Source organism: Oncorhynchus mykiss, chromosome 18 (genome assembly GCF_057628025.1).
Source record: "Oncorhynchus mykiss isolate SJ-2025 chromosome 18, ASM5762802v1, whole genome shotgun sequence".
NCBI classification, from domain to species: Eukaryota; Metazoa; Chordata; class Actinopteri; order Salmoniformes; family Salmonidae; genus Oncorhynchus; species Oncorhynchus mykiss.
In genome coordinates this window covers 19,333,978-19,358,132 of record NC_143039.1, presented here as the reverse complement: position 1 = coordinate 19,358,132, position 24,155 = coordinate 19,333,978, and the positions used below count along the sequence as shown (strand labels likewise).

Genomic DNA, 24,155 nt, shown 5'->3' with positions numbered 1-24,155 from the left:
ATAATAATTTGTCATTGACCAAAACTAACACATACTTACACAGGCTAATTCACAGGCCGATCACCACAAAGAGTTCAATAATATATTTAGGGCTCAAGAAGTAGGGGGCTCAAAACAGGGAGGGACATGGAGTTTGGGGGGGAGGCTAATCTGGGCCTGCGCAGTGCTCACGCTCCCTGGCTACATACCATCAGCACGACCTTCTTCATGAGAGACCAACGTGAAACTTTTCAGTGTTCTAGAGATTTGTTCATCCGAGAAAGTCTGCTAGCCAGACGACGATACCAAATATAAACAATTGTAGCGACTGAACTCCAGAAGCGACTGAAGTCCAGAAAAATAATATTTTGTAGCCTAAATTTTAAGACACCATGACTTAAACTTTTTCCGTGGAGATATTTCAGTAATACTTGCATAAAGTGTGTTGTTTGTGAGGCGGACAGTGTTTCGACACCATGCCCTGTACCAACAATCTCATTTGGGATATTAGGAAACGAACCATCGGTTCCAACAAAATAAACAACTTTACAAGGAGTAACTACTTAGGTGAGACAAACGTTTTCATTAAATATGTTATGTGCAAATGGTCTATATACTACTTTATTGTCATTGTACTGTATGTGTCAGTGTGTTAGTAACATGTTTTACAACAGCCTTGCGCTAGCCTTGCGCTAGGAATTGATCTAAGACACACTGTTTCTTTTATTAGCAGTGTTTTATATCAATTCATACTTTCCAAAGACTACTTATTGTATTTAAACATTTGTGTTGGCTAAAATAATAATTTTGTGAAAGGGACTACCTTATGGGATACCTAAAACTGTTCTTATGTTATCATAATGATTTCCTGTAGGAAGAAAAGAGTTTGTTCAAAGGTTGAAACTTGAAGCCACTCTTGATGTACACGAGGGCTCTGTAAGTACCAACATGCCTTACAGAAGTGGTTAACAGTGTAAGTGCAGTGTGACAATTGCATGATATCATCCAGTGTTTTTCAAGCTGTTATTGTTTTTCATGACAGGTCAATACGATATGCTGGAACGACACAGGAGAATACATCTTATCTGGGTCAGATGATGACAAACTGGTCATCACGAACCCATATAGCCGGAAAGTAAGAAGCAACATATTTGTGCCAAAACATTGTTTATGATCGAGGTACAGCACATGCTTCAACCTGTTGACGCAGAAGAGACAGAGAGACAATATATGTGCCAATATAAAGTCCCCCGCTATTTTTCCACTCTCCAGGTCAAGGCATCCATTACATCATGGCATCGATCCAATATCTTCAGTGCCAAGTTCCTGCCCCAAACCAACGACAGAATGATCGTGTCTGCAGCAGCCGACGGCAAGATCTTCCTCACCAACGTAGAGAGGGGTTCCAACATGGACCCTGTGTTGCAGTACCACTGTCATAACGGTGCCGCCTACGAGGTGAGGGGGGCGGGGGCGTCTGTGTTATCCAGCATTTCAATCTTATCGCCATCGGAGTGTAATTCAATAAAGAGAGTTGATTAATATATCCAATCTATCACATCTCCATCTCCATCACATTTACCTCAACGTCTGTTATTGCTGTGGAAGGTAGGAATGGTATGTGGACCATAAATACGTCCTTGGTGTGTTGCTGCAGTGAAAGTCATCTATTCTAAAGCCCCCTGTCTATCAGTAGACAGGAATTCTAATTCTGTTCGACGGCCCAATCAGAGCAGGTTCTGGATCTATTCTAAAACCTGTCTATCAGTAGACAGGAATTCTAATTCTGCTCGACGGCCCAATCAGAGCAGGTTCTGGATCTATTCTAAAGCCCCCTGTCTATCAGTAGACAGGAATTTTAATTCTGCTCGACGGCCCAATCAGAGCAGGTTCTGGATCTATTCTAAAGCCCCCTGACTATCAGTAGACAGGAATTCTAATTCTGTTCGACGGCCCAATCAGAGCAGGTTCTGGATCTATTCTAATACCTGTCTATTTCTATTGGTAGATATTGACGGTACCTAGTGACCCTCATTCTTTCCTGTCCTGTGGAGAGGATGGAACAATCCGGTGGTTTGATGTCCGAGTTTCTCCTGGCTGCTGGCAAACTAACTGTAAAAAGGTAGGTTTGCGTTATGATAGTACAGCTAAACTCTATTACAGGCAAATGAACATTTCTTATGTAACTATGATGTTATTACTACAGTTTTATTGTGTAGTTACATATGTATAAAGGCAACTTGTTTTTACTAACGACTTTTCGCCACCATGTTTACCAGCAGTTTTACCTACTACTCAAACAACCGATGTCAGAGTTCCCTTAATGAAGATATCGTTTCTTATTTACCAGGACATCCTGATTGACTGTCGGCGAGCAGTAACATCCATAGCCATATCCCCTGTGGAATCCTTCTATCTGGCTACTGGCTGCTCTGACAGCTCAGTCCGTATCTATGACAGGAGAATGCTGGGTACCATAGCAACAGGTAAGCACAACCTCAACGGTGGCTACAGGTAGCCTAGCGTTTAGAGCGTTTGGCCAATAACAGAAAGGTTTCTAGTTTGAATCCAGAGCCGATAAGATAAAACATTTGTTGACATGACCTTGAGCAAGGTACTTAACCCTAATAGCTCCAGGGTCACTGTTGATAATGGCAGTCCCTGGCTGTGACCACTCTGAGGGTGTCTCAGGGGGACTTGGGATATGCTAAAAACACATTTCCAATTCACACGTGTAGAATGTTCATGTGTGAAACAGGACAAATATAATCAAGCACCGACCAGATAATAATAATAATAATTATTAACTCAAGGCAATCAGATAACTAAAAATGAACTAATAATTCTATCAATGTCAGTAGTCTTGAAGGAATCCCACTACCACAGTACATAACATAGTTCATCACTGTTTGATTGTCTTTGGGCTCAGTGGTGAGAATAACATTTTCTTCTGAAGGTCTGTATGGAAAATAATAATTTCCTATATACATCTCATCCACTCTGCAGGTTTCCAGACAGGAAGCGGGGTGGCAGGAATGTGTGCGAGGTTTGTACCGAGGCACCTGCTCAACAAGTCATGTCGCGTGACCTCATTGGCCTTCAGTAGGGACGGCAGGGAGGTGCTAGCCAGCTATGCCTCAGACTATCTCTACCTGTTTGACCCTAAAGATGACAAGGGACGCGAGCTGAAGGGACCGTCACAGGATAATAAGGTGAGAACATTCCTCTCACTTACTGTGTATCACAGTACGAAAGACTGGATTCAAGTTTACACAACATCTGTGCACTCACACCAGTTTCTGGAAGCTTCTACCACATGACATGCTGTGTGTGTGTGTATGTGTGTGTGTTGACAAGAGGGGGTGATGTGTTGTCCCATCTCTGGGCTATTTTTGCCTCACCAATAGATAACGGTCTGCTGTCTGAATCTGTTCTGGGAAAGGCATTTGAGCTGTGTTCTCACACACACAGCTGCTGAACACATAAGCCAGAGGGCTTCTGGGTAATCTGCTGGGTGAGGCAGCATATTTTGTACAGAACTCGATACATACAACACAAGGTAACGTCACCGTTCCTGTACAAACACCACGGAACTAGTGTAACCTATGTGCACTAAGATAAACCTCCCTGTCCCCCTCCTTCTTGTGTATGAGACCCCTGGTATCGCCTGCCAGAGCCTAAGACACCTGGCAGTGAGGGCTGGGAATGTGAGCCCCCAGTGGAGGGAAGAGGAGGGGAGTGGGGGGTCTCAGCCATAGGGAAAGGGCGGTTATTTTGGTCAGGCCTGTGCCCGTGCTCTGCTGCGACTGATGAAATGTCACTGTGTTTCTCTCCTAGCAGAAGGAGACTCAGCAGAAGCGTCTGCGTCTGAGAGGAGACTGGTCAGACACTGGACCCCTGTCACGGCCAGAGAGCGAGAGGGAGAGGGACGGTAAGAGAAGCTCCTCGCCCCACTAAGTCCCCACTCACCTAAACACAGCTGACACAACACGTGTGCTATCGATGACAGAAGTGCACTCTCACTTGGTCCTATTGCTCCCAGGTGGTGCAGTGGTCTAAGCGAAGAATTTGTTCTTAACTGACTTGCCTAGTTAAATAAAGGTTACATTAAAATATATATATTGCATGGATTAACACAATACAATTATACATAAGCATGATATTATTAGATGATGTAAACTTTCACATCACTGTCTATGAGTAATATGATGGGTTTTGAACCCTCTTCCTCCTGTAGGAGAGTCCAGGCCTGGAGTGTCTCTGATGCAGAGGATGTCAGACATGTTGTCACGCTGGTTTGAGGACGCCAGCGAGGCCCAGAACAACAGAGGAGCCCGTCCACAGCCACGACCCAGGGTAGACCCTGCAGCAGCTCCACAAGGTAGTGGGCTTCACCAGGAGGCTGTGGTGCTAGGGAATCCAGCCCCGTCTCAACCAACATCAACAGCCAGCTTCTCCTCCTCCATGGAGAGCCCGAGGAGCCGTAGGAGTGGCATGGGGACAGGAAGTCTCCAACCATCTCCTGGGGAACCAGTCCTGAGTCTGACATACAGCGACCAGGGCACCACCAGCAGCACCATCCAACTGGACTTCTCCAGCGGTGGCGCCAGCGACCAGGGGGAACCCCCGCGGATCAGGAGCCCAGAGCAGGTGTCCGACACCAGGCAGATCTCATCCCTCAGCCAGTCGGAGGTGGAGGGCGTGGGAGAGGAGCCCACACCACAGCCCCCTGGGGAATGGATGCAAAGGTATGGTACTATGATTGCATTGACTGAGGCATAGCTGGTCTACACAGTTAATCATTGAACTACTACAGTCATGTCTGGCTATTAAAGTGGATGTCTTGTTCCCATCCTTCCTTCCATAGATTTAATTTGAGAGGATCAGAATTAGGGGAAAGAGTACTCAGGTAATTATTTGCCATGGCAACAACAACTAAGAATGAGTTCTTCTTCACTAACAATAGATGTGTCAGATCAGTAGCTTAAATAACGTTGATAGAACAGTTGGAACTTGCTGATGTTGGGTGTTTCCTCGTTGCTCAGTGCATTAAATTAAACCTGCAGTATAGAAATTACACTTCTCACGTGGCTTGACTTTGATTGGATTTAATGACTCTACAGACATGTTGTATATCCTTCCGAAAGGCGCTCTGCTGCTGCACGGATCCAGGAGATTTTTCGGCGGCGGAAAGAGAAGAAGGAGTTGGCGGATTGCGAGACTCGCCGTATCGGGACGCCCTCAGTAGAAAAGGTCTACAAGGGCCACCGTAATTCCAGGACTATGGTACAGTACAGTAGAACAGTACTGAGGATTAAGACAAGCTTGAAGTCATGATTTAGTCCACCAGAGGGGGACCTTGGGCAATATGTGGTGATAACGGCTTCAACTTCTTGTCAGCTATATTTAACATGCAGTGCTTTAGGTATTGCGAAGTAGCTATGTGGAATACTCATTCAAGCTTTTGTTGTTGTTGTTGTTTATAGACCAATCAGTGTTGTTTCTGGGGTGACCAGTTTGTGCTGAGCGGCTCAGACTGTGGTCATATCTTCATCTGGGACAGAGAGACAGGGGAACACCTAATGCTGCTGGAGGCAGACCAGCACGTTATCAACTGTCTGCAGCCACACCCCTACGAACCACGTGAGTTCACTGCTTCTGACAGTCTCACACTGAAGGTGGTTTTAGTGAACACCCAGTCTGGCTCTTACAACTCAAAGGCTTGAAGGCTGTGACTTTACAGGTACGGTGCATTCAGAAAGTATTCAGACCTCTTCACCTTTTCCACATTTTGTTACTTTACAGCCTTATTCTAAAATGGATTCAATTAGTTTTTTTTCCTCGTCAATCTACACACAGTACCCCATTTTTGTGGAGGCAAATGTATATAATAATAATAATAAAAACAGCAATATCACATTTACAAAAGTATTCAGACCCTTTACTCAGTACTTTGTTGAAGCATCTTTGGCAGTGATTACAGCCTTGAGGCTTCTTGGGTATGACACTACAAGCTTGGCACACCTGTATTTGGGGGAGTTTCTCCCATTCTTCTCTGCTGATCCTCTCAAGCTCTGTCAGGTTGGATGGGGAGCATTGCTGCACAGCTATTTTCAGGTCTCTTCAGAGATGTTAGATTGGGCTCAAGTCCTGGCTCTGGCTGGGCCACTCAAGGACATTCAGAGACTTGTCCCACTCCTGCGTTGTTTTGGCTGTGTGCTTAGGGTCGTTGTCGTGTTGGAAGGTGAACATTATTCCCAGTCTGAGGTCCTGAGCTCTGGAGTAGGTTTTCATCAAGGATCTCTCTGTACTTTGCTCCATTCATCTTTGCCTCGAACCTTACTAGTCTCCCAGTCCCTGGTGCTGAAAAACATCTCCACAGCATGATGTAGCCACCACCATGCTTCACCGTAAGGATGGTGGTGGCCAGGTGATGAGCGGTGCCTGGTTTCCTCCAGACGTGACGCTTTACATTCAGGCCAAAGAGTTCAATCTTGGTTTCATCAGACCAGATAATCTTGTTTCTCATGGTCTGAGAGTCCTTTAGGTGCCTTTTGGCAAACTCCAAGCTGACTGTCATGTGCCTTTTACTGAGGAGTGGCTTCCGTCTGCCACTCCACCATAAAGGTCTGATTGGTGGAATTCTGCAGAGATGGTTGTCCTTCTGGAAGGTTCTCCCATCTCCACAGAGGACCTCTGGAGCTCTGTCAGAGTGACCATCGGGTTCTTGGTCACCTCCCTGATCAAGTCCCTTCTCCCCCGATTGCTCAGTTTGGTCGGGCGGCCAGCTCTAGGAAGAGTCTTGGTTGTTCCAAACTTCTTCCGTTTAAGAATTATGGAGGACACTGTGTTCTTGGGGACCTTCAATGCTGCAGAAATGTTTTGGTACCCTTCCCCAGATGTGTGCCTCGACACAATCCTGTCTCAGAGCTCTACGGACAAATCATGTCCAATCAATTGACCACAGGTGGAATCCAATGAAGTTGTAGAAACATCTGAAGGATGATCAATGGAAACAGGATGCATAGCAAAGGGACTCACAGCAAAGGGACTCACAGCAAAGGGACTCACAGCAAAGGCTCTGAATACTTATGTAAATAAGGTATTTCTTTTTTTTATTTGTAATAAATTTGCAAACATTTATAATTGAATTCATTTATTTTGCCAGCAGCATACCACCAGCATACCACCACTGCTGGCTTGCTTCTGAAGCTAAGCAGGGTTGGTCCTGGTCAGTTCCTGGATGGGAGACCAGATGCTGCTGGAAGTGGTGTTGGAGGGCCAGTAGGAGGCACTCTTTCCTCCGGTCTAAAAAAAATGTCCCAATGCCCCATGGCAGTGATTGGGGACACTGCCCTGTGTAGTGTCCTGACTCTGAGGTCATTAAAGATCCCATGGCACTTATTGTAAGACTAGGGGTGTTAACCCTGGTGCCCTGGCTAAATTCCAATCTGGCCCTCAAACCATCATGGTAACCTAATAATGCCGAGTTTACAATTGGCTCTCCTCTCCCCTGTAACTATTCCCCAGGTTGTTGCTGCAAATGAGAACGTGTTATCAGTCAACTTACCTGGTAAAATAACAGATATATACAATTTTAGAATAAGGCTGTAACGGAACAAAATGTGGAAAAAGTGAAGGGGTCTGAATACTTTCCGAATGCACTGTAACTGCCAAAATAAGCAATTAATATCCCATCATGCTTAGGATGATGTATAAATATGCTGGGCAGGCCATCATTTTGGGCCAACCTGGCTATGCCCCTGTAGGATGACAATGTCCCCATCCACAGGGCACGAGAGGTCACTGAATGGTTAGATGAGCATGAAAACGATGTAAAACATATGCCATGGCCGTCTCAGTCACCAGATCTCAATCCAATTGAACACTATTGGAGATTCTGGCGCGGCGCTTGAGACTGCGTTTTCCACCACCATCAACAAAACGCCAAATGATGGAATTTCTTTTGAAAGAATGGTGTCGCATCCCTCCAATAGAATTCCAGACACTTGTAGAATCTATGCCAAGGTGCTTTGAAGCTGTTCTGGCTTGTTGTGACACAACGCCCCATTAAGACACTTTATGTTGGAGTTTCCTTTATTTTGGCAGTTACCCGTTTATTCATTTGTTCATTTTTCTGTTCATTCCAGTGTTAGCCACATCAGGGATAGATTCCAACGTCAAGATCTGGTCACCGATGGAGGAATCACCATCATTCAACAGAGTACTCGCTGAAGAGGTGTGACATTATAAAAACATTCATGTCACAGGAGGTTGGTGGCACCTTAATTGGGAAGGATGGGCTCGTGGTAATGGCTGGAGTGGAGTAGGTGGAACGGTATAAAATACTGCAAACACATGGTTACTATGTGTTTGATGGCATTCCAGTCGCTCCGTTCCAGCCATTATTAGGAGCCGTCCTCCCCTCAGCAGCCTCCACTGATTTGTGTGCTTTGCAATCAAACAGGTGTGTGGAGGACAGAAAGGCTCTCATCATAGTGACATTGATGAAGCCATTGGAACCTCTGATCTCCTGATACCTGGTGCTCTGTGTGTCCTGTAGGTGACCTTCCGTAATGAACTGATGCTGGAGGAGACCAGGAACACCATCACTGTACCTGCCTCATTCATGCTGAGGATGCTGGCCCAACTCAACCACTCCATCACAGCAGGTGAGCGCGACACACATCCCCACACAATCTTCCAACCCGGCATCCCTAGTGATAACCCGTGATACAGAATGGCTATGGAGTCTATCTTAAGTGGTTATAACATGTGTTATAACAGCAGTCACTGACTGGTAATATTGGTCATCTCTTTCTTTCGTCTACAGAGTCTGAGGACAATGAGGAAGACGAGTAGCCCTATCCATAGCTTCCACACTGGACTGTTGAATGTGTGAAGTAGAAACTACATATTATCTCATTGGATTCACTTTGTGGCCTTTATAGTGGTAATGTTACCATAGGGACTGGAGTATTGGACCTCATCTAGTGTAGGTTATAAAACACTAGAAGAGGTTGTGTTGATTTCATAAATATAGTTTATATTCAGATGTAGATCAAGGAATGTTTTCTACCTATTTATATATGTTGTTCAGGTGTCCAGCCTCTCCGTCTGGCTGGGAGAAGTGTTCTCTAGATGGTATCTCCTTATTCAGCCTCTCCGTCTGGCTGGGAGAAGTGTTCTCTAGATGGTATCTCCTTATTCAGCCTCTCCGTCTGGCTGGGAGAAGTGTTCTCTAGATGGTATCTCCTTATTCAGCCTCTCCGTCTGGCTGGGAGAAGTGTTCTCTAGATGGTATCTCCTTATTCAGCCTCTCCGTCTGGCTGGGAGAAGTGTTCTCTAGATGGTATCTCGTTATTCAGCCTCTCCGTCTGGCTGGGAGAAGTGTTCTCTAGATGGTATCTCCTTATTCAGCCTCTCCGTCTGGCTGGGAGAAGTGTTCTCTAGATGGTATCTCCTTATTCAGCCTCTCCGTCTGGCTGGGAGAAGTGTTCTCTAGATGGTATCTCCTTATTCAGCCTTTCCGTCTGGCTGGGAGAAGTGTTCTCTAGATGGTATCTCGTTATTCAGCCTCTCCTTCTGGCTGGGAGAAGTGTTCTCTAGATGGTATCTCCTTATTCAGCCTCTCCGTCTGGCTGGGAGAAGTGTTCTCTAGATGGTATCTCCTTATTCAGCATCTCCGTCTGGCTGGGAGAAGTGTTCTCTAGATGGTATCTCCTTATTCAGCCTCTCCGTCTGGCTGGGAGAAGTGTTCTCTAGATGGTATCTCCTTATTCAGCCTCTCCGTCTGGCTGGGAGAAGTGTTCTCTAGATGGTATCTCCTTATTCTGCTCTGTACTTTGTGAACCTCAGGCCTTTTTGTGACAAGTCACATTTCATCTTACTTTGTGGCTTTTCCTGATACTCTGCAACGACGGCTTCAGTTCTGACTGTTGTCAATGTGCTTGTTTACCAAAGAGAATGTGATTAATTTAAGAATTTACGAATTTACGAAAACAAACAAATAAATCAAATATATTTGCTTGAAATAAATCACCCGGTTCTTCCTTCTGAAATGGCTAATTGAACGTTAATAAGGAAGCACTTTGTTACAGTATGAATGAATAGGTAGTTCCAGTATGAATGACTAGGTAGTTACAGTATGAATGACTAGGTAGTTACAGTATGAATGACTAGGTAGTTACAGTATGAATGACTAGGTAGTTACAGTATTAATTACTAGGTAGTTCCAGTATGAATGACTAGGTAGTTCCAGTATGAATGACTAGGTAGTTACAGTATTAATGACTAGGTAGTTACAGTATGAATGACTAGGTAGTTACAGTATGAATGACTAGGTAGTTACAGTATTAATTACTAGGTAGTTACAGTATGAATGACTAGGTAGTTACAGTATTAATTACTAGGTAGTTACAGTACTAATTACAAAGACATGGTAATTGCAATGAAAATATTAAATGTGAATAAAAATCCAGTATCTGGATTAGAAGCTACATTTTTACATTTATGTAACCAGAATAAAAGCATCAGGTTGCTTCAAACTCTCAACACTTGAGTTGTTTTAAATACATACTGATATTATGATGCATGCTGGGTGACGTGAGCACAAATGTTTGTATTCAGAAAGAAGAAACAAATGTCTCACATTTGTAAACATTTTATACTACAAAACTATTTGTTTATTGAAAAACATTACACATAAGAACAAAAACAGGGAAGACTGAAGAGAGAATGTAGTGACGGTGAAGTCAAAATGAACATATTGTTAAAATATAAAATAAACATGAATTGTTTCTTAAAATGCCTACTATAATTAGGTGCTCTGTTCAATCATACCATCTGCATAGCGGTTGTTTTGGCGGTGTCGGAGGTGGAACTGCTTTAGCAGACATCTGCATAGCGGTTGTTTTGGCGGTGTCGGAGGTGGAAATGTTTTAGAGCTGTCAAATCTACAAGCTGCTCCCAGCATAACACCTAAAGCGGACCTCGCCATTTGCTGCATGGAGTCCCGTTAAAGAGAAGTCCTATGCAGTCGTTTACAAGTTAGAACACTGGAATGTGAGATGTCATCTACACCTTGATTAGCGGGTGTCAGCTAACAGCGGTTAACACTTGATCTGATTGAATCCAGGCCTTAGTATCATGACATAAATATGTTACCAACATGATTCTCATTATGACTGAAGAAAACAGAACGAGGCTAATCTTTTGACTATTTTAGGGGATGCTCTTGTAACAGAGGCAGCACATTGTGTAACCGGTAAGTTAGAACATGTACAAGCATTTCGCTACACTCGCATTAACATCTGCTAACCATGTGTATGTGACAAATAAAATTTGATTTGATTTTGACATGTACTGTAGGTGCTTTTGGTCTTTCAGTGACCACCAGACAACACTGAATCAGCTCTCAGTACATAATCATCCCCTTCAGTCATCTGCTACAGCGCTCAGCCTTTCAACTACTGGGATTTGTATCGATAGTAAAAAAGAAGAAGCTAATTTGTATTAATACAGTATAGTTGAACCACTTCAGTAGTAGACCTACATTCAAGGCCAGTGAATATAATCCAATAATATACTGTAAATATGGCCTCCAACTCCATGTCAATCACTTACATATGCTTTTCATTTTTGACCCATGAATGTATGGCCATATTTATCTTAAGACACTTGACAATCTACTGCTGATCAATGAAATCTTTGCGACATTTGAGTCGATGCTTGTGGGTACATTTGATAAAAAGCTATTCTTGCAACAATTGAACTCTAACAATTCATAACATATTTCTAGCAGTTCAGAATGTAACATGTATTGCTTATCCGTTGACTGCCTTTGGTAGTTAAGACAGGGATTTAAAGTGTGAAAATCAGATAGCAGGCCGACGACCATTATGCAACATACACCACAAATAAAGCTTTTGTGTGACAAAAGAATTGGAAATCACAAACAAAGCCTAAATATAGGCAAACTACACATTTTCATTAAACCCATAAGGCTATCATAGAAACATTAAAATGTTACACTCTGCAAGTGTTTTTAGGCCTGCACCCAATCCATGAACCATGTGCTTGAGCAAGCGAAGGCGTACAACACACTTGCATGGTGTGATGACCCCGGTTGGGGTCAATTCCATTTCAAATCATCCTGAATTGACTGAGTTTAAGTGGAATTGGGTCCAACACTGGTCCTGACGTGTTCCTCTTTGTAGTACTGCACCATAAACAGGTAGTCATGTCCCTGTGATCTGCTGCAGCTCGTTGAGGGGAGGAGAGTCTCTGCTAAGGCAGTCTGACTCAGTCTCTCCACTATCAGTCTGAGGCTGGGCCGCTGGCTGGGATCTTCTCCTCAACACCAGCTTGTACAGCCCGGCCATGAGGAAGATCACTGCGATCACAGCGAAGTAGCTGGCGTATATGAGAAACTGTGAGACGGAGAGAGAGAAAATATTTATCAAGCTTCATCAGTGTTGTAACAGTAATACGACTCTTTAAAAGCAAAACATAATTTACATCCAAACATCATGGATAGTATTGTCTTTAGACAAGTTACCTGTGGGAAAATGTCCAGGCCCAGCCCGACAGAGTCCACTACCACAACAGTAAGCAGAGTCTGAAGCAGCAGGGCAATGAAAGTGTTCACTCCAAACACTAAGGCATATCGCTGCATACTCAGGTTGGCAGCAATCTGAAACCTGGTGGAGCACAAAAGATTGTCTTTAGAAATAGAATTTAAAACATAAAAAGTGGAGTTTGAATACACAGTAGAAATATGAAACTGAATACACAGTTAAGATATGTCATAGGTAGACAGCTAGCTACAATAGAAGCCTACAGCAATGATACAATTGAGTCAAAACATTACTAAGAAACTTTAAGTCCCTGGACATCATATGGTTTCAGGGGATGTCTGTCCTAATCACGGTTATATGGTTATATCATGTACTGTAGGTCAGGATGTCTGTCCTAATCACGTAGCGATGGTTATATCATGTACTGTAGGTCAGGATGTCTGTCTGTCCTAATCACGTAGCGATGGTTATATCATGTACTGTAGGTCAGGATGTCTGTCCTAATCACGTAGCGATGGTTATATCATGTACTGTAGGTCAGGATGTCTGTCCTAATCACGTAGCGATGGTTATATCATGTACTGTAGGTCAGGGTGTCTGTCCTAATCACGTAGCGATGGTTATATCATGTACTGTAGGTCAGGATGTCTGTCTGTCCTAATCACGTAGCGATGGTTATATCATGTACTGTAGGTCAGGATGTCTGTCTGTCCTAATCACGTAGCGATGGTTATATCATGTACTGTAGGTCAGGATGTCTGTCCTAATCACGTAGCGATGGTTATATCATGTACTGTAGGTCAGGATGTCTGTCTGTCCTAATCACGTAGCGATGGTTATATCATGTACTGTAGGTCAGGATGTCTGTCTGTCCTAATCACGTAGCGATGGTTATATCATGTACTGTAGGTCAGGATGTCTGTCCTAATCACGTAGCGATGGTTATATCATGTACTGTAGGTCAGGATGTCTGTCCTAATCACGTAGCGATGGTTATATCATGTTCTGTAGGTCAGGATGTCTGTCTGTCCTAATCACGTAGCGATGGTTATATCATGTACTGTAGGTCAGGATGTCTGTCCTAATCACGTAGCGATGGTTATATCATGTACTGTAGGTCAGGATGTCTGTCTGTCCTAATCACGTAGCGATGGTTATATCATGTACTGTAGGTCAGGATGTCTGTCCTAATCACGTAGCGATGGTTATATCATGTTCTGTAGGTCAGGATGTCTGTCTGTCCTAATCACGTAGCGATGGTTATATCATGTACTGTAGGTCAGGGTGTCTGTCTGTCCTAATCACGTAGCGATGGGTATATCATGTACTGTAGGTCAGGATGTCTGTCTGTCCTAATCACATAGCGATGGTTATATCATGTACTGTAGGTCAGGATGTCTGTCCTAATCACATAGCGATGGTTATATCATGTACTGTAGGTCAGGATGTCTGTCTGTCCTAATCACGTAGCGATGGTTATATCATGTACTGTAGGTCAGGATGTCTGTCCTAATCACGTAGCGATGGTTATATCATGTACTGTAGGTCAGGATGTCTGTCTGTCCTAATCACGTAGCGATGGTTATATCATGTACTGTAGGTCAGGATGTCTGTCCTAATCACGTAGCGATGGTTATATCATGTACTGTAGGTCAGGATGTCTGTCCTAATCACGTAGCGATGGTTATATCATGTACTGTAGGTCAGGGTGTCTGTCCTAATCACGTAGCGATGGTTATATCATGTACTGTAGGTCAGGATGTCTGTCCTAATCACGTAGCGATGGTTATATCATGTACTGTAGGTCAGGATGTCTGTCTGTCCTAATCACGTAGCGATGGTTATATCATGTACTGTAGGTCAGGATGTCTGTCCTAATCACGTAGCGATGGTTATATCATGTACTGTAGGTCAGGGTGTCTGTCTGTCCTAATCACGTAGCGATGGTTATATCATGTACTGTAGGTCAGGATGTCTGTCTGTCCTAATCACGTAGCGATGGTTATATCATGTACTGTAGGTCAGGATGTCTGTCCTAATCACGTAGCGATGGTTATATCATGTACTGTAGGTCAGGGTGTCTGTCTGTCCTAATCACGTAGCGATGGTTATATCATGTACTGTAGGTCAGGATGTCTGTCTGTCCTAATCACGTAGCGATGGTTATATCATGTACTGTAGGTCAGGATGTCTGTCCTAATCACATAGCGATGGTTATATCATGTACTGTAGGTCAGGATGTCTGTCTGTCCTAATCACGTAGCGATGGTTATATCATGTACTGTAGGTCAGGATGTCTGTCCTAATCACATAGCGATGGTTATATCATGTACTGTAGGTCAGGATGTCTGTCTGTCCTAATCACGTAGCGATGGTTATATCATGTACTGTAGGTCAGGATGTCTGTCCTAATCACGTAGCGATGGTTATATCATGTTCTGTAGGTCAGGATGTCTGTCCTAATCACGTAGCGATGGTTATATCATGTACTGTAGGTCAGGATGTCTGTCCTAATCACATAGCGATGGTTATATCATGTACTGTAGGTCAGGATGTCTGTCCTAATCACGTAGCGATGGTTATATCATGTACTGTAGGTCAGGGTGTCTGTCTGTCCTAATCACGTAGCGATGGTTATATCATGTACTGTAGGTCAGGATGTCTGTCTGTCCTAATCACGTAGCGATGGTTATATCATGTACTGTAGGTCAGGATGTCTGTCTGTCCTAATCACGTAGCGATGGTTATATCATGTACTGTAGGTCAGGGTGTCTGTCTGTCCTAATCACGTAGCGATGGTTATATCATGTTCTGTAGGTCAGGATGTCTGTCCTAATCACGTAGCGATGGTTATATCATGTACTGTAGGTCAGGATGTCTGTCCTAATCACGTAGCGATGGTTATATCATGTACTGTAGGTCAGGATGTCTGTCCTAATCACGTAGCGATGGTTATATCATGTACTGTAGGTCAGGATGTCTGTCTGTCCTAATCACGTAGCGATGGTTATATCATGTACTGTAGGTCAGGATGTCTGTCTGTCCTAATCACGTAGCGATGGTTATATCATGTACTGTAGGTCAGGATGTCTGTCTGTCCTAATCACGTAGCGATGGTTATATCATGTACTGTAGGTCAGGATGTCTGTCCTAATCACGTAGCGATGGTTATATCATGTACTGTAGGTCAGGATGTCTGTCTGTCCTAATCACGTAGCGATGGTTATATCATGTACTGTAGGTCAGGATGTCTGTCTGTCCTAATCACGTAGCGATGGTTATATCATGTACTGTAGGTCAGGGTGTCTGTCCTATTCACGTAGCGATGGTTATATCATGTACTGTAGGTCAGGATGTCTGTCCTAATCACGTAGCGATGGTTATATCATGTACTGTAGGTCAGGGTGTCTGTCCTAATCACGTAGCGATGGTTATATCATGTACTGTAGGTCAGGATGTCTGTCTGTCCTAATCACGTAGCGATGGTTATATCATGTTCTGTAGGTCAGGGTGTCTGTCTGTCCTAATCACATAGCGATGGTTATATCATGTACTGTAGGTCAGGATGTCTGTCTGTCCTAATCACGTAGCGATGGTTATATCATGTACTGTAGGTCAGGATGTCTGTCTGTCCTAATCACGTAGCGATGGTTATATCATGTACTGTAGGTCAGGATGTCTGTCCTAATCACGTAGCGATGGTTATATCATGTACTGTAGGTCAGGATGTCTGTCTGTCCTAATCACATAGCGATGGTTATATCATGTACTGTAGGTCAGGATGTCTGTCCTAATCACGTAGCGATGGTTATATCATGTACTGTAGGTCAGGGTGTCTGTCTGTCCTAATCACGTAGCGATGGTTATATCATGTACTGTAGGTCAGGATGTCTGTCCTAATCACGTAGCGATGGTTATATCATGTACTGTAGGTCAGGATGTCTGTCTGTCCTAATCACATAGCGATGGTTATATCATGTACTGTAGGTCAGGATGTCTGTCCTAATCACGGTTATATGGTTATATCATGTACTGTAGGTCAGGATGTCTGTCTGTCCTAATCACGTAGCGATGGTTATATCATGTACTGTAGGTCAGGATGTCTGTCCTAATCACATAGCGATGGTTATATCATGTACTGTAGGTCAGGATGTCTGTCTGTCCTAATCACGTAGCGATGGTTATATCATGTTCTGTAGGTCAGGATGTCTGTCTGTCCTAATCACGTAGCGATGGTTATATCATGTACTGTAGGTCAGGGTGTCTGTCCTAATCACATAGCGATGGTTATATCATGTACTGTAGGTCAGGATGTCTGTCTGTCCTAATCACGTAGCGATGGTTATATCATGTACTGTAGGTCAGGATGTCTGTCTGTCCTAATCACGTAGCGATGGTTATATCATGTACTGTAGGTCAGGATGTCTGTCTGTCCTAATCACGTAGCGATGGTTATATCATGTTCTGTAGGTCAGGATGTCTGTCTGTCCTAATCACGTAGCGATGGTTATATCATGTACTGTAGGTCAGGATGTCTGTCCTAATCACATAGCGATGGTTATATCATGTACTGTAGGTCAGGGTGTCTGTCCTAATCACGTAGCGATGGTTATATCATGTTCTGTAGGTCAGGATGTCTGTCTGTCCTAATCACATAGCGATGGTTATATCATGTACTGTAGGTCAGGATGTCTGTCCTAATCACGTAGCGATGGTTATATCATGTACTGTAGGTCAGGATGTCTGTCTGTCCTAATCACGTAGCGATGGTTATATCATGTACTGTAGGTCAGGATGTCTGTCTGTCCTAATCACGTAGCGATGGTTATATCATGTACTGTAGGTCAGGATGTCTGTCCTAATCACGTAGCGATGGTTATATCATGTACTGTAGGTCAGGATGTCTGTCTGTCCTAATCACGTAGCGATGGGTATATCATGTACTGTAGGTCAGGATGTCTGTCCTAATCACGTAGCGATGGTTATATCATGTACTGTAGGTCAGGATGTCTGTCTGTCCTAATCACGTAGCGATGGGTATATCATGTACTGTAGGTCAGGATGTCTGTCCTAATCACGTAGCGATGGTTATATCATGTACTGTAGGTCAGGATGTCTGTCCTAATCACGTAGCGATGGTTATATCATGTACTGTAGGTCAGGATGTCTGTCCTAATCACATAGCGATGGTTATATCATGTACTGTAGGTCAGGATGTCTGTCTGTCCTAATCACGTAGCGATGGTTATATCATGTACTGTAGGTCAGGATGTCTGTCTGTCCTAATCACGTAGCGATGGTTATATCATGTACTGTAGGTCAGGGTGTCTGTCTGTCCTAATCACATAGCGATGGTTATATCATGTACTGTAGGTCAGGATGTCTGTCTGTCCTAATCACGTAGCGATGGTTATATCATGTACTGTAGGTCAGGATGTCTGTCCTAATCACATAGCGATGGTTATATCATGTACTGTAGGTCAGGGTGTCTGTCTGTCCTAATCACATAGCGATGGTTATATCATGTACTGTAGGTCAGGATGTCTGTCTGTCCTAATCACGTAGCGATGGTTATATCATGTACTGTAGGTCAGGATGTCTGTCCTAATCACATAGCGATGGTTATATCATGTACTGTAGGTCAGGGTGTCTGTCTGTCCTAATCACGTAGCGATGGTTATATCATGTACTGTAGGTCAGGATGTCTGTCTGTCCTAATCACGTAGCGATGGTTATATCATGTACTGTAGGTCAGGATGTCTGTCTGTCCTAATCACGTAGCGATGGTTATATCATGTACTGTAGGTCAGGGTGTCTGTCCTAATCACGTAGCGATGGTTATATCATGTTCTGTAGGTCAGGATGTCTGTCCTAATCACGTAGCGATGGTTATATCATGTACTGTAGGTCAGGATGTCTGTCCTAATCACATAGCGATGGTTATATCATGTACTGTAGGTCAGGATGTCTGTCCTAATCACGTAGCGATGGTTATATCATGTACTGTAGGTCAGGATGTCTGTCCTAATCACGTAGCGATGGTTATATCATGTACTGTAGGTCAGGATGTCTGTCTGTCCTAATCACGTAGCGATGGGTATATCATGTACTGTAGGTCAGGATGTCTGTCTGTCCTATTCACGTAGCGATGGTTATATCATGTACTGTAGGTCAGGGTGTCTGTCCTAATCACGTAGCGATGGTTATATCATGTACTGTAGGTCAGGATGTCTGTCCTAATCACGTAGCGATGGTTATATCATGTACTGTAGGTCAGGATGTCTGTCTGTCCTAATCACGTAGCGATGGTTATATCATGTTCTGTAGGTCAGGATGTCTGTCTGTCCTAATCACGTAGCGATGGTTATATCATGTACTGTAGGTCAGGATGTCTGTCCTAATCACGTAGCGATGGTTATATCATGTACTGTAGGTCAGGATGTCTGTCTGTCCTAATCACGTAGCGATGGGTATATCATGTACTGTAGGTCAGGATGTCTGTCCTAATCACGTAGCGATGGTTATATCATGTACTGTAGGTCAGGATGTCTGTCCTAATCACGTAGCGATGGTTATATCATGTACTGTAGGTCAGGATGTCTGTCCTAATCACGTAGCGATGGTTATATCATGTACTGTAGGTCAGGATGTCTGTCCTAATCACGTAGCGATGGTTATATCATGTACTGTAGGTCAGGATGTCTGTCTGTCCTAATCACGTAGCGATGGTTATATCATGTACTGTAGGTCAGGATGTCTGTCTGTCCTAATCACGTAGCGATGGTTATATCATGTACTGTAGGTCAGGATGTCTGTCCTAATCACATAGCGATGGTTATATCATGTACTGTAGGTCAGGGTGTCTGTCTGTCCTAATCACGTAGCGATGGTTATATCATGTACTGTAGGTCAGGATGTCTGTCTGTCCTAATCACGTAGCGATGGTTATATCATGTACTGTAGGTCAGGATGTCTGTCTGTCCTAATCACGTAGCGATGGTTATATCATGTACTGTAGGTCAGGATGTCTGTCCTAATCACATAGCGATGGTTATATCATGTACTGTAGGTCAGGATGTCTGTCCTAATCACATAGCGATGGTTATATCATGTACTGTAGGTCAGGATGTCTGTCCTAATCACGTAGCGATAGTTATATCATGTACTGTAGGTCAGGATGTCTGTCCTAATCACATAGCGATGGTTATATCATGTACTGTAGGTCAGGATGTCTGTCCTAATCACGTAGCGATGGTTATATCATGTACTGTAGGTCAGGATGTCTGTCCTAATCACATAGCGATGGTTATATCATGTACTGTAGGTCAGGATGTCTGTCCTAATCACGTAGCGATGGTTATATCATGTACTGTAGGTCAGGATGTCTGTCTGTCCTAATCACGTAGCGATGGGTATATCATGTACTGTAGGTCAGGATGTCTGTCTGTCCTATTCACGTAGCGATGGTTATATCATGTACTGTAGGTCAGGGTGTCTGTCCTAATCACGTAGCGATGGGTATATCATGTACTGTAGGTCAGGATGTCTGTCTGTCCTATTCACGTAGCGATGGTTATATCATGTACTGTAGGTCAGGATGTCTGTCTGTCCTAATCACGTAGCGATGGTTATATCATGTACTGTAGGTCAGGATGTCTGTCTGTCCTAATCACGTAGCGATGGTTATATCATGTTCTGTAGGTCAGGATGTCTGTCTGTCCTAATCACGTAGCGATGGTTATATCATGTACTGTAGGTCAGGATGTCTGTCCTAATCACGTAGCGATGGTTATATCATGTACTGTAGGTCAGGATGTCTGTCTGTCCTAATCACGTAGCGATGGTTATATCATGTACTGTAGGTCAGGGTGTCTGTCTGTCCTAATCACGTAGCGATGGTTATATCATGTACTGTAGGTCAGGATGTCTGTCTGTCCTAATCACGTAGCGATGGTTATATCATGTACTGTAGGTCAGGATGTCTGTCCTAATCACGTAGCGATGGTTATATCATGTACTGTAGGTCAGGATGTCTGTCCTAATCACGTAGCGATGGTTATATCATGTACTGTAGGTCAGGATGTCTGTCCTAATCACGTAGCGATGGTTATATCATGTACTGTAGGTCAGGATGTCTGTCTGTCCTAATCACGTAGCGATGGGTATATCATGTACTGTAGGTCAGGATGTCTGTCCTAATCACATAGCGATGGTTATATCATGTACTGTAGGTCAGGATGTCTGTCCTAATCACGTAGCGATGGTTATATCATGTACTGTAGGTCAGGATGTCTGTCTGTCCTAATCACGTAGCGATGGTTATATCATGTACTGTAGGTCAGGATGTCTGTCCTAATCACGTAGCGATGGTTATATCATGTACTGTAGGTCAGGATGTCTGTCCTAATCACGTAGCGATGGTTATATCATGTACTGTAGGTCAGGATGTCTGTCCTAATCACGTAGCGATGGTTATATCATGTACTGTAGGTCAGGATGTCTGTCCTAATCACATAGCGATGGTTATATCATGTACTGTAGGTCAGGATGTCTGTCTGTCCTAATCACGTAGCGATGGTTATATCATGTTCTGTAGGTCAGGATGTCGGTCTGTCCTAATCACGTAGCGATGGTTATATCATGTACTGTAGGTCAGGATGTCTGTCCTAATCACGTAGCGATGGGTATATCATGTACTGTAGGTCAGGATGTCTGTCCTAATCACGTAGCGATGGTTATATCATGTACTGTAGGTCAGGATGTCTGTCCTAATCACGTAGCGATGGTTATATCATGTACTGTAGGTCAGGATGTCTGTCCTAATCACGTAGCGATGGTTATATCATGTACTGTAGGTCAGGATGTCTGTCCTAATCACGTAGCGATGGTTATATCATGTACTGTAGGTCAGGATGTCTGTCCTAATCACATAGCGATGGTTATATCATGTACTGTAGGTCAGGATGTCTGTCCTAATCACGTAGCGATGGTTATATCATGTACTGTAGGTCAGGATGTCTGTCTGTCCTAATCACGTAGCGATGGTTATATCATGTACTGTAGGTCAGGATGTCTGTCCTAATCACGTAGCGATGGTTATATCATGTACTGTAGGTCAGGATGTCTGTCTGTCCTAATCACGTAGCGATGGTTATATCATGTACTGTAGGTCAGGATGTCTGTCTGTCCTACTCACGTAGCGATGGTTATCAGCAGCATGTAGGTGGCTCTGAAGACCACATAGGAGGTGTAGCACACCCAGATGTTCCTGATGGTGTCCATGAGGTACACAGCCACAGCCATGACCACTGAGAAGATGCAGAGAGCCAGCTCTCCCCAGACTGCCCAGGGGACCTTGATGGAGCCCACCCCGAAGGCTGCTAACGCACCTAAGCATAGACACCAGGGGCGTGATCAGTCAGCAGACAAACAGAACATGCATTGAAATTAAAATGTGCATTCTTATTTGATTAGATTCTGCTTCCAGGCTGACTTGGAAGTATGGTAACGCAAGACTATTCTGTAATCAGTTCAAGTAGTATCTTCTCAGGTTCTAACTCCTCTGAAACGGTACTTCATCATCAACTTTACCTAACAAGGTGGAGACTGTCTCCACGTATCCATTGTAGATCTCAAACTCCTGGGAAGGCAGGACTTTCTCCCACAGGGCCTGAACATAGTTGACCAACTGGAAGTAGCCACACGTAGAGAGGGCCCACCACACCGACCAAGCCAGGAGGGCAGGGCATGAGTAGCACTGCAGGAAGTCTTCCCATAGGATCCTTAACACGTCCACTAAGCCACTGCTAGCTCCACCCCCATCACTGGCCGTCACGACCTGAGTGAAGAAAATTGTACACAGAGTTGAGTAAGAACTTGCGTAAGAATCAACGGACTCAAATGCTCTGAAAAAAAACTGCTTCCTGAAAGTGAGTGATGAAGCAAGGTTTAAGTTCAAAGCCTTTTTCGTAAATGCTCTAGTATTGCAACATTCAATGGTGTCAATCTAGTGTCTTTCAATTTGGGACAGCAGAGTTGCATGACATCAATTAATAAACAACAATGAATGGTTTTAACTCACAGAGCTACATGGTTCAACAACAACATTACTCAGTCTTTCAAAGAGGCCATAGTGACCTGTCTTACCAATAACAATAAAAACATCATACACCAAAAAAAAAGAAGAAAAAAAAAAAAGAGGCTCACCATGGTGACCTCATCAATCTTCAGAGGTACTTTGCTCTCAGGGTCCTCTGCTTCATCCATGGGAACCCTGCTGTTCTGATGCACCGGCTTCTCCCCCTCTGTCCCCTGGCGCTTATGGAAGAACAAGCTCTTGCTGGGCATGGGCAAAAACCAGGGCGCCACGAAGGCCAAGACGGCCGACACCAATGTGATAATACAGAGGTAGAGCAGCGGGATCTGAGCCACAGACACTAGCAGCTGCCCAGCCAGCGAGCCAGCAGCGGAGCCCAGTAACGTAATACTACGACAGTAACCAGTGACTCTCTGGTACTGGGCCGGCTCCACCACACTGTAGATGTAAGAGTAGTAGGCTATGTCTGTGGCAGTGGCGAGGCCAAAGAACAACTCCAGAAGCTGCATGGCCAGCACGCCCTGGGCCTTCACCAGCATAAAGTAGGTCACTACCAAGCTCACCGCCTGCAGGATCAGCACAGGCTTGTAACACAGGTAGTCCGTGGCCAGAAAGACTGGGAAGAGTAGCACGAGGTAGGAATAGGTCCATATTGGGTAGATTTCATTTACAAGCTGTGGACAGAGGATATGTAGACAAAGTCAGCCATGTTATTGTAATTCACTCCTAAGGACAAAAAAGATAAACGCTTCCAATGGACGAAAATGTGATGTAAGGCTAATATTCAAGGTTGCTGCCTGTTTAGCTCTTACAAAGCAATAAGTAACCTCCATATTAGTTAACTAGGCTACCTTTCTTCATTGGTGCCACAAGGGAAAAGCAATTATTTTCGGATTTGAGATTTTTTTTTCAAAGGATTTGAGACCACATGAGCTAGTGGTGCTATTAAGAAAATATTTCAAGGATTGTAGTCAAACTGGATTAGCACGAGGACACAGAAACAATGTTAGTAAGATAAAGTTACAGAAGAGCCAACGGTTCTCTTTGTTGTAACGTTATATTGATGATAAAGAAATTAAAAAAAAAAAATACCATTGCATGATTGCATTAACGTTACAAATATTCACATTATTTTGTAGAATTAAATGTAGTTGCTTTTTGCACAACGAACAAGAAGCTAATGCTCGTCCTTCCACTTACCTCTGTTTCAGTAAGGTTTTTATCAGGTCCCATCAAAAACGCAGTTAAGAAAGGCTCAGAAGGTCGGAGATTAGAGAAGAATCCATAAACACAAAGTAAGATCGTGGGATATAGTTGAGACATGTCAACCCAAAAAAAGCACACCATAACATGACCTCCACGCACCACTGTCGCTAGAGTTGATCTGACAGCAATATGGAAAACCAAGTGAAAATATTGTGCGTCGCAGTAAAATGACGACAGAACCTTCGGCCAATTAAATGAGAGCCAAGAGGGGGGTTCGTCTATGGCAACAAAATAGG

General features: G+C 43.8%; 2 protein-coding genes across 5 annotated transcripts; one reads left to right on the top strand and one right to left on the bottom strand.

The window, feature by feature from the left end:
• The first annotated feature begins 158 nt into the window (after positions 1-158).
• On the top strand, positions 159-10,533 carry LOC110497053 (DDB1- and CUL4-associated factor 6). 4 transcript variants are annotated; one of them, XM_036982290.2, is made up of 15 exons: positions 159-546; positions 854-915; positions 1,022-1,114; positions 1,252-1,437; positions 1,988-2,101; positions 2,330-2,465; positions 2,986-3,191; positions 3,820-3,910; positions 4,217-4,727; positions 4,847-4,888; positions 5,127-5,265; positions 5,466-5,622; positions 8,130-8,218; positions 8,543-8,651; positions 8,813-10,017. In XM_036982290.2, the coding sequence occupies exons 1-15, from the start codon at positions 456-458 to the stop codon at positions 8,839-8,841; spliced, it is 2,055 nt and encodes a 684-aa protein (XP_036838185.2). In that variant the 5' UTR covers positions 159-455; the 3' UTR covers positions 8,842-10,017. The 4 variants fall into 4 exon arrangements, with proteins under 4 accessions (XP_036838185.2, XP_036838182.2, XP_036838183.2 ...); XM_036982287.2 differs by having other exon boundaries at positions 163-546; positions 5,103-5,265; positions 8,813-10,533; XM_036982288.2 differs by having other exon boundaries at positions 163-546; positions 3,817-3,910.
• A 108-nt stretch (positions 10,534-10,641) lies between these two features.
• On the bottom strand, positions 10,642-24,127 carry LOC118936677 (thiamine transporter 1). The gene is made up of 6 exons (XM_090207616.1): positions 23,854-24,127; positions 22,764-23,327; positions 22,149-22,395; positions 21,754-21,946; positions 12,539-12,680; positions 10,642-12,410 (listed from the first exon to the last, which is right to left on the bottom strand). Exons 1-6 carry the CDS (start codon positions 23,998-24,000, stop codon positions 12,219-12,221), a joined length of 1,485 nt encoding a protein of 494 aa, XP_090063742.1. The 5' UTR covers positions 24,001-24,127; the 3' UTR covers positions 10,642-12,218.
• Positions 24,128-24,155: the final 28 nt, after the last annotated feature.